Source organism: Arachis hypogaea, chromosome 9, assembly GCF_003086295.3.
Source record: "Arachis hypogaea cultivar Tifrunner chromosome 9, arahy.Tifrunner.gnm2.J5K5, whole genome shotgun sequence".
Taxonomy (NCBI): Eukaryota; Viridiplantae; Streptophyta; class Magnoliopsida; order Fabales; family Fabaceae; genus Arachis; species Arachis hypogaea.
In genome coordinates, this window is record NC_092044.1 from 106,766,762 (window position 1) to 106,777,967 (window position 11,206).

General features: G+C 33.0%; 1 protein-coding gene across 1 annotated transcript; it reads left to right on the forward strand.

Moving 5' to 3' along the window:
- Positions 1 to 4,827: 4,827 nt before the first annotated feature.
- On the forward strand, positions 4,828 to 8,873 carry LOC112711533 (bark storage protein A). The gene is made up of 5 exons (XM_025764211.3): positions 4,828 to 5,364; positions 6,215 to 6,370; positions 6,467 to 6,676; positions 7,782 to 7,961; positions 8,493 to 8,873. The coding sequence occupies exons 1-5, from the start codon at positions 5,062 to 5,064 to the stop codon at positions 8,667 to 8,669; spliced, it is 1,026 nt and encodes a 341-aa protein (XP_025619996.1). The 5' UTR covers positions 4,828 to 5,061; the 3' UTR covers positions 8,670 to 8,873.
- Positions 8,874 to 11,206: the final 2,333 nt, after the last annotated feature.

Below are 11,206 nucleotides of genomic sequence, written 5' to 3' on the forward strand. Positions count from 1 at the left end.
TTTATTTGATTTAGTACACATAGATATTTAGAGACCTATTTCTACTCCACTTTTTGTTGGTCATAAATAGTTTTTAACAATAGTAGAAGATAAAGGCAGGTTCACTTGGTTATTTTTTATGAAAAATAAAAGTAAAACTTCTTTTTTAATCTAACAATTTGTGCAACTGATTGAAACCAATTTCAAACAAAAATTTAAAAATATCAGAATTGATAATGGAGCTGAATTCATCATGAATTCTTTTTATGAAAAACAGGAAATAATTCATTAGACTTCATGTGTTAAGACACCTCAACAAAATGGAGTTGTAGAGTGAAAATATCAAGATATTTTGAATATTTCTAGAGCACTCATTTTTAAGGCTCTCTCCCTAAATTTTTTTGGAGACATGCTATATCTCATACTATACATATTCTCAATAGAGTGCCTAGTTCATCTATTAATAATAAAAGTCCTTATCAGATTCTTTTTAGTAAAATGCCAAACATTCAACACTTCAAAATCTTTGGTTGTCTTACATTTGATTCAACTTTAGTTGCAAATAGAAAGAAATTGGATAAAAAAGAAAGAAAATGTATTTTTCTTAGCTTTAAAATAGGAACAAAAGGATATCTTTTGATGGACATAAATAACAAACAATTTTTCATATCTAGAAATATAATGTTTTATGAAAATTTCTTTCCATATAAGAATAATCAAGTTGCTCATCAATTTAAATATGTTTTCAATTCTAATCAAGACACTAAACCTACATTACATAATCATGATTTTATAGATGTCTTTGATAGAAGCACATTATCTTCCCATATCTTAAATATACATCCCATTCAATATACATTGTCAAATACTCCATCCAACACAATTGATGCTCAACCACAGCCAACCTTACCCATTTCTTTGAGTTTACCAACAGCACCAGCATCATGTACTATACTATCATATGATAAAAATCCATCCCCAACCCACTTATATTAATCCACTTTCTTCACTAAGAAGATCTCTTAGAGAAAGACACAAGTCAAGATACCTTGATGATTATGAATGTATGCAAACCACTGTCTCTAATAGCATGATCCAATCATCAATCACAAAAAGATATCCTCTTTCTAATTACTTGAGTTACAATTTCTTGTCACAATCACACAAAGCACTTTCCATTACAATTTTTACAAATTCGAAGCCAAAGAACTATGAGCAGGCTATTCTGAGTGATTGTTGGCAGAAAGCAATCAAATCTAAGCTTAAAGCATTAGAGAAAAGCAAGACTTGAAAACTTACTACTCTACTGAAAGGGAAGCATGGAATTGGATGTAAATGGATTTTTAAAACTAAGTATAACTCTAATGGGATTAAAGAGAAACACAACGCAAGGCTTGTGGCCAAGGGTTTCACTCAAACATAAGGGTATGTCTACTTTGATACCTTTAGTCCTGTAATTAAAATGACTACCCTTCGTGTACTCTTAGCAATTGTAGCTTGTAAGAACTGATTTATTCATCAATTAGATATGACCACTACCTTTCTTCATAGTGATCTATCTAAAGAAGTCTATATGAAGTTGCTCGCTGATTTAAATACACAGCCAGAAATGGTTTGTAAGCTAGAACGATCCTTATATGGCCTTAAGCAACCAAGTTGCCAGTGAAACTCTAAGTTATGCTCTGTTTTGATTGCTTCAAGTTACTCACAATCAAAGGCATTATTCTCTTTTCACCAAATCTTCTCCAATAGGTTTCACTTCTATTCTTGTTTATGTCGATGATTTGGTTCTAGTGGGAGATGACATAGAAGAGATCCAACGTGTAAAGATGAAATTCAACACTTTGTTCAAAATCAAAGATTTAGGCGAACTAAAATTTTTCTTGGGTATGGAAGTTGTAAAGAGCAAAAGGAAAATAGCTTTGTATCAAAAGAAGTATACTCTTGATCTCCTAAAAGAGTATGGATTATTAGATTCAAAACCACCCAACACACCTATGAATTATTCAATTCTATTGGGAATAAGACACCATTCCCCCTTGAGAAAACACCTATGACAGAGAAATAAAATAGACACAATCACAACACAAGAATTTAACGTGAAAACTCCAATTATCGGAAAAAAAAAAACCACGGCCGTTGTTAAATGACAACCAGAGAATATCACTATGTGAAAATTGTTACAACACATAGACTTTCTCACTAGCACCGGTACCCCAGTACACCCACACTCTCTCAAAGCAAATATCTAACTACACCTCACAACACTCTCTAATAAAAGAGTATAGAGGAAAAGAAAAATCAGATACAAGCTTAAAGTATTTCTGACTGGTGCAAAAATAAATGGAGAACTTAGCCTCATATTTCTAGCCTAGGCCACCCACTCCATTTGCTATCCTAAGCAATGTGGGACTAATTCAACCAAATCCTAACAATCTCCACCTTGATTGAAATAGTCACACATCTTCAGTTTCCATTGTCAACACCGACAACTCTTTGCTGCCATTGTCTATACCGACAATCATAGTTCAGAGAACTATCATATTCCACCATGAAAGTATACTCATTTGGAATTAGACCACTCCAAGCATTTCGCCTTGGTACAGATCGAAACCTTGCTGAAAATTCATGGTGCAACTTCCAAATTGGCTTTTCCTGGAAGTTCTTCAGCCATCGACCTAACTCCGCCACACACCTTGCATCTCAACGCCAACCAATGCCTGTCTGCAATTGTGGACCCGATTGCCACAGCTTATCCTTATCCATGGCAGTGTCGTAATACCATGAAGATACTTCTTGTCTTCTAGAGAACATCATCTTCTCTCATAGAGAGAGCAATATTGCAAGTATCAGATTGAGAGTCTTTTTCTGAAACCGCATTACCTGGACAATTTCTCTTTACATGCCCAGGCTTTCCACATTTTCAGCATGTTACACTCCTTCCACGATTTCCTTTTCCATAATTGTCACTTCTAGCTACAAGCACCAAATCTGATGAAATGCTACCCTCATTTTTCATTCTTCTTTCTTCAGCAATGAGCTTACTGGCAACTTCTTCAAAATTCAGAGTTTCCTTCCCATACATTAAAATAGGTTTGATATACTCATAGGAAGAAGGAAGAGACAATATGAGCCTCAGTGCCTTATCTTCATCATCAATTTTCACTCCACTTGCCTCTAATTCAGAGACAATACCATTGATAGCACTAAGATGGTCGGAGATTTTCACATTGTGATCCATGCATAGATTATGGAACTGCTCCTTCAATAACAACCGATTTGAGATGCCCTTTGCCTGATACAACCCTTCGAGTTTATCCCAAAGTTCCTTGGCTGTTTTCATTCCTTACACATTTGCAAGAACATTCTTAGCCAAACACAGGCGAATAGCACTTGCAGCTCTCAAATCTAGTTCCTCCCATTCTTCATCCTTCATACCAGAGATCCTCTCCTTCAACGCCTTGTGCAAACCTGATTGTATCAACACATCCTTGACTTGTATTTGCCACAAGTCAAAATTGATTCTTCCATCAAATTTCTCTATTTCAAGCTTCACAGCACTTGAATATTCTGACATTGTTGCAACCGTATACTGGAATAGTATAACTCAACTGTAGACCGCGTACTAAGAAGGGTCCCCAGGAAAGAGAGGTGGGTCACAATGGACACACTTAAATACCAGGTCTTTCCTTAGCCAAAACCTTTCCAAACTGCACTCTCACAGTGTCACACTGCCTTCCAGCAACAACAACAGCAACCAAAGATCAACCTCAAGCCACAGGACAAAATTCTTTTCTAATGTGGAAGGTCAGACTAGGCTGCAACCACAAAGCATACTAAGAATAAATCCCACTGAACCGAAGCTCTGATACCACTTGTTGGGAATAAGACACCATTCCCCCTTAAGAAAACACCTTTGACAGAGAAATAAAATAGACACAATCACAACACAAGAATTTAACGTGAAAACTCCAATTATCGGAGAAAAAACCACGGCCGTTGTCAAATGACAACCAGAGAATATCACTATGTGAAAATTGTTACAACACATAGACTTTTTTCTCTCTAACACCAGCACCCTAGTACACCCACACTCTCTCAAAGCAAATATCTAACTACATCTCACAACACTCTCTAATAAAAGAGTACAGAGGAAAAGAAAAATCAGATACAAGTTTAAAGTGTTTCTGACTGGTGCAAAAATAAATGGAGAACTTAGCTTCATATTTATAGCCTAGGCCACCCACTCCATTTGCTATCCTAAGCAATGTGGGACTAATTCAACCAAATCCTAACAAATTCATCTCTCAAAGTCATCAAGAACATTATTGAATGATGCTAAGCAATATAAAAAACTCATTGGAAGGTTAATATACCTCACTAATACCAAGTCCTTTTAAAGATATATGAAGTAAGTTTAAAATGTATAATTTGTACACTCCTAACTTAAGGGAGACTATTAATGTGTGAATACTATTAATTAGTATTTCCAGTACTCTCTGTTTTATTAAATATTGTGTGCACTAATGGATTACAACTGTATAATAGAATATAAAAAAGTAACTAGTATAATTTTTTTTTCTCTTCTTTTTTTTGGCTATATACAACTATATCTTTTGTGTCGATAAAAGTGTAATTTTTTACTAATGCAATAGATACATTTTTCTCTTTTTTAGTTTACTTTTTACTAAAAAATTTGCAGCTCAGAATGGATTTCATTAATTACGGTAAATTAAATTAAGAGAAGTTCGAAGAGTATAGCCAATCATTATTTCTAAGTAAGTGTTAAAATTTGATTAAAATCTCAAGTGAAAATTATATATATAAAACTAATCTCGCTAAGTAACTAACAAAAATGTAATCATTATGCTTGACCATATACATGCCGTAGAACAAAAACAAATCAAATGAAAGAAAATCAGCTCACGAGAAACACATGGTAGTAAACAAATCCATATTATTACTTTTATGTTAACACAATAATTATAGCGAGTGTCGTTCACGCGCACACCAATGCAAAGCCTGATTTTGAAGATAACAATTATATATATGTGAGGAACTCAACTCGTGAAGCTAATAAGCATGGCTACATCAAGATCTTTGAATATGAGAGTAGCAGTGTTGTTGATTATGGTTTTGAGTGTTTGTGGCTCAGAATTTTCAAGAAAGAAGAGGAAGACACTCGAAGAAATCAAGAAAATAAATGGCAATGGACCATACGTTGGTCTAATCACAGTGTATGCACCAGAAGAGACTGCTTTCTTTGCCACTGGAGCCTTTCAATCAGATCCAAAACACCCATTTGTTGATCTTGCTGGACGTAGATTCAGAGTGGGAAAAATCCATAACAAGAAAGTTATCTACGTTAGATGTGGCGTTGGACTGGTAAATATTCATATCACTTTACTCATGTTAAAAATAAATATAATATTATGCCAGCTTATATTGTTACATTTACGTTAATACTCAAAAATACTTGATTAAAAAAATACTAATAAAAAATAGTCAAAATTTATTTTATTTAATATTAATTAATTATTAAAATTAATAAATATTAAATATGAGAATTTTTTTTTTCTTTAGTAATATTAGTGTGTACTATTCTATTCTAGCTATGATAATTGATAACTCGCATATCATTTATTATGAAATAAGACTTGTATTCCACATAAATTGGATTTATATATCAGTCAACGCTAGATAGTTGAAATAGTATTACATGTAATAATGGCCAAACAAAATATAAGTGAGGAGAATTATGTTTTGACTAATAATTGTTAAGAGTTTAATTTTTATATATTTAATTATTTTATACCTTCCTGTAACTTTAATAAAATTTTAATAAGTCTCTACTAATTTTTGTTATTATAAAAAAGAAATAAATACTCATTTACGTATTTGAATTTAGGATGAAATATTATTAAAAATATTACTGTTTAACAACTATTAATAGAATTTAGTTGAATTTTTTTTAATGTGCAAAAACTTAACCAAAAGTTTTTAAACCGTATAAATTTAATTGAAAATTTCATAAAGAAAAAATATAAAAATCTACATAATAATCAACCACTATAGGTCAAACAGAACATACACAAGCTAAGATAGACTAATGCAATCTCAATAATAATAATGTTTCATTTGGTTACTTTTGAGTTTTTGTAGCAAGATATATTTTTGTTTTCTTTTTCTTGGTCATGTAAAAATGATGTAGTTGTTTATGGATTATTCTACTTAGGTGAATGCAGCAGCAGCCACACAGAATATGGTTGACATGTTTGAGATAAGTGGAATTGTCCATTTTGGCATTGCAGGAAATGCTAATAGCTCTATGTCCATTGGTGATGTCACTATCCCAACACAATTTGCCGACACTGGCCTATGGGATTGGCTGGTACAAACTCTCTTTTTTACAAAATAAATCATGTCCCCATTTTAATTACTTCATTTGACCAATAAATAATTGCTACAATTAATTGTGGAGGAACAGAACCCCAATGGGACAGTTGATACTAGTGACTTTGGAAAGTTGGATATTGGGAACTTCAATGTGCCAAGAGGAGAAGGTGAAAATTTGTTGGGGCATGTTGGATATAGCACTGAACAATTTTACTCAGAATCTGGGGACCCAAACACACCCGAACGTGTCAATTGGGTCAATACCACTCACCAATGGCTAAACCTTGCTGCAAATTTGGAGGTTAGGCAAATAATATCCATATTTTTTCTATAATTATGCCACTTATAAAATGTGTCAAAACTTTCCACTATAGTCCAATTAAGGAAGTGAATTTATATGATTTTTGAGATTGTAGATGATAGGACTAAATATTTTTTAATTAATTAGCTATTTGTGTAGAATACATATTATAATATAAAATATATTAAAAATTAGTTAAAAATTATATATATTTATATACAAATATATAATGACTGATTTGGTGTATTACTAAAAAAATTATTTTTAGCAACTATTTATTTTGTTTTTAGCGACAATTAAACATTAGTTGACTTATACTTTGTAAAAGGTTTTAGTGACATTATCGGTAAAGATATTTTTAATAACTGCAAAAGTATATAATTGTCATTATAATAAGATGTAATAATAACGATAAATATATTATCACAAAAATATAAATTAAATAAGATATAAATTGACGACTAAAAATTTGTCTCTAAAATTAATTTTTATTATAGTGGTAATCGATTTTTTATGTACACATAATATTTTTAATATAGTAATATATATGTATGGTTTTGTTAATAAGTATTTTAAAGATATTAGTTAAGGTTACTTATTTATTTTTTTTTACAATAAATATTTTAAAATTTTAATTTTTTTTAATACAATATTTTTTTATTTAACATTTTGACAAGAGCCTCTAGAATAATTATTGGCTAAATCCATATTTATCTAATTAGATGCGCATGTATGTTTTGTTTTTTTTTTTCAGACTATCAGTATATACAGTTTAAATTTATTTGAGTGAATACTCCACTTATTTCCTGACAATTATTTCGAAAGGACAACGAAACTTCTAAGAAAAAAAAAACATCCAACCCGATCTCTGATATTTTTTTGGGACTGATTAATCTCTGTGCAAAAAAAAATATTGACTTTTTTGACACAGGGGCTAATCAGTCCCATAAAAATAAAGCTCAAAAGTTGGATTGGATATTTTTTTTTTGTCAAAGACTTCATTGTCTTTTGAAGTAATTGTCAAAGACTATTTTGAATTTTTCTCTAATTTTTTTATTTTTCTCTTGCTAATTAATTACTTTGATTACTCTCATTTGAATTTTAGGGCATAAGACTAGAACGGTGTGTAAATTCCAGCTTCTGCCTTTCAGAGCAACCCAAGTTAGTGATTGGTCTTAGGGGTGCAACAGCCAACACTTTTATTGACAATGCAGCTTACAGGGACTTTCTCTTCCAAACATTTCATGTTTCCTCTCTAGATATGGAGAGCTCAGCAGTAGTCATGGTATATATTTTCCCTCATTTTCTAGTAGTAATTTTGAATTTACTTTCTTATATCAAAATTTCACATAATATATTGGGTGCTTTAATTATTGGAGTATCATAAATAACCTTTGTGGCTTTGTGTGTAAAACTACATATTCAACTCATCCACAAAAATTTAAGCCAAAGCTTACACATGTGTAAATATTTACTATAAATTAGAAATTATAAAACTTATTATGAAATATAATTTAACTGATAATTAACAAGATTTACATATAATTTTTACAAGACATGGCTTCTTTTTTTTTTCTTCTTCCACGGTATTTAATAATTGAGCTTTGTTTAAAAGTTTATTAGCTAATAAATTACTGTTAACACAAAATACATTCGAACTTCAGACCTAAGCGGACTAGGAGCTGACCACTTAAATACTTAATACAAGATGACATGCTAGATGCAAATGATTACCGTTTCAAAATTTTAAATTTAAGTAGTTAAAATCTCACATTGATTAATTAATAATGCTAATGGTAATGCATGGTTTTTGCAGACTAGTTTGTCAAATAGTTTTCCAGTGCTGGTGATTAGAGGGCTATCAGATTTAGCAGGTGAACAGAAAGGAGATAATCACATTCAAATATTTGGGCCTCTTGCAGCATCTAATACTGCCAGAGTTGTTATTGAATTCTTGAAAACTTTACCAAACCCTCACTATGCTCTGCTTTAGTTGAGCTACTGCTTATTATTTTGATTTCTCAATCAATTAAGGGTTTGTTTACTGTGTTCATGTTCAATGAAATTGAAACAACCTTTCATGCCATTCTTGTGGTAAAAAGCAAAAGTTAATGTATTGTGTAACTTGTAATATCATTTTATTTTATTTTAGTTTTAATTGATGATATAAGAATTGAGTAGTTCTAACTTTCAACAACTTCCACGATCCTGTTAATATTATGTCCTTCAGATGAAGCATCTTCTTTCATGAATGCTTGACACTTGAATTCTATTCGTTGTGCTTAATTACTGATTGGTCTAATTACTATTACATTATTAAATATCTACGAGAATAAAAATAATAAAATGCTAATTACTATACATTATTCTGAAGATGTTCTATTTTTTCAAGTTTTAAAAATAATAAAATTATATAATTTAAATAGGAATTTTTTATTTAAATAAATTAAAAAAAATTTATTTACTGAAATAAATAATTTTAAAAATTATTATGAAAATACATACTTACGTAGCATTGCTATGTCGTTTACAATGTAAACGAGATACATGCACAGTTAACTCGTTTACACTGTAAACGAGATACAGTAGGACAAACTTTGAACAGCTATAAAAAGACGTGCAACCCTTGGCATTTTCTACATATATTTCGTATCTTCTTCTCCTCCTTTTTTCTTCCAAAAAAGTAGGCAAAAATGTCCAGTAGTAGTGGATACGTGGTTGTCTATGTGTATCCCAATTGTCGTAAATAGTGACAATAGAGTGATATTTGAGTGTGATAATCTGTTGTTATTCTATGCTCAGCCTGTAACTTCGTTATCGGTGTTGAAAAGTCTTATATTGAGCAATCTTGGTAGTTTACGGAGAAAAGAGATCGGAAGATTGGGGTATAGGTTGCTACTAGTACCGTTGGGTAACAGAGTTTTTCAGTTTCGGATGTTTCGGCTCTAGGGAGACGAGCATGTGCGACTCATGTTTAACATCCATGGGAGAATCATGGTAAAAACAAGTGATGGAGCTTTTCGCCAAGGTTAGTGATGTTGATGGCAGTGGATCCGGCCACTTGACCTTTGTGCAGGATGACCCACCTCTCATACCACGACCGATTCATGTTGCTAGTCCAGCGGAAGACATAGAAGTTGGTGATGAAGACTCTGACGAAGAGTACGTTGTGGATATCAACGATAGTGATTCCTTGGAAGATGATGATGAGGAGGAGTTTTTATTGGAGATGCCGGGCGAGGCCTCGGTGCTCTATGTTCTGCCTCCCTGATGAGCGGATAATTTATACGCTTTTTGGCATTGTTTTTAGGTAGTTTTTAGTATGATCTAGCTACTTTTAGGGATATTTTCATTAGTTTTTATGTTAAATTCACATTTCTGGACTTTACTATGAGTTTGTGTGTTTTTCTGTGATTTCAGATATTTTCTGGCTGAAATTGAGGGACTTGAGCAAAACTCTGATAAAAGGCTGACAAAGGACTGCTGATGTTGTTGGAATCTGACCTCCCTGCACTCGAAATAGATTTTCTGGAGCTACAGAACTCCAAATGGCGCGCTCTCAACGGCTTTAAAAAGTAGACATCCAGAGCTTTCCAGCAATATATAATAGTCCATACTTTGTTCGAGATTAGACGACGTAAACTGGCGCTCAACGCCAGTTCCATGCTGCATTCTGGAGTCAAACGCCAGAAACACGTCACGAACCAGAGTTGAACGCCCAAAACACGTTACAACTTGGCATTCAACTCCAAGATAAGCCTCAGCTCGTGTAACATTTAAGCTCAGCCCAAACATACACTAAGTGGGTCCCGGAAGTGGATTTATGCATCAATTACTTACTTCTGTAAACCCTAGCAGCTAGTTTATTATAAATAGGACTTTTTACTAGTGTATTAGACATCTTTGAACGTTTAGTTCTTAGAGCTTGGGGGCTGGCCTCTCGGCCATGCCTGAACCTTCATCACTTATGTATTTTCAACAGTGGAGTTTCTACACACCATAGATTAAGGGTGTGGAGCTCTGCTGTACCTCAAGTTTTAATGCAATTACTACTATTTCCTATTCAATTCCATTTATTCCTGTTCTAAGATATTCGTTGCACTTCAACATGATGAATGTGATGATCCGTGACACTCATCGTCATTCTCACCTATGAACGCGCGTGACTGACAACCACTTCCGTTCTACCTTAGGTCGGGCGTATATCTCTTGGATTCCTTAATCAGAATCTTCGTGGTATAAGCTAGAATTGATGGCGGCATTCATGAGAATCCGGAAAGTCTAAACCTTGTCTGTGGTATTCCGAGTAGGATTCTGGGATTGAATGACTGTGACGAGCTTCAAACTCGCGATTGCTGGGAATGATGACAAACGCAAAAGAACCAAGGGATTCTATTCCAACATGATCGAGAACCAACAGATGATTAGTTGTGCCGTGACAGAGCATTTGGACCTTTTTCACTGAGAGGATGGGATGTAGCCATTGACAACAGTGATGCCCTACATACAGCTTGCCATGGAAAGGAGTAA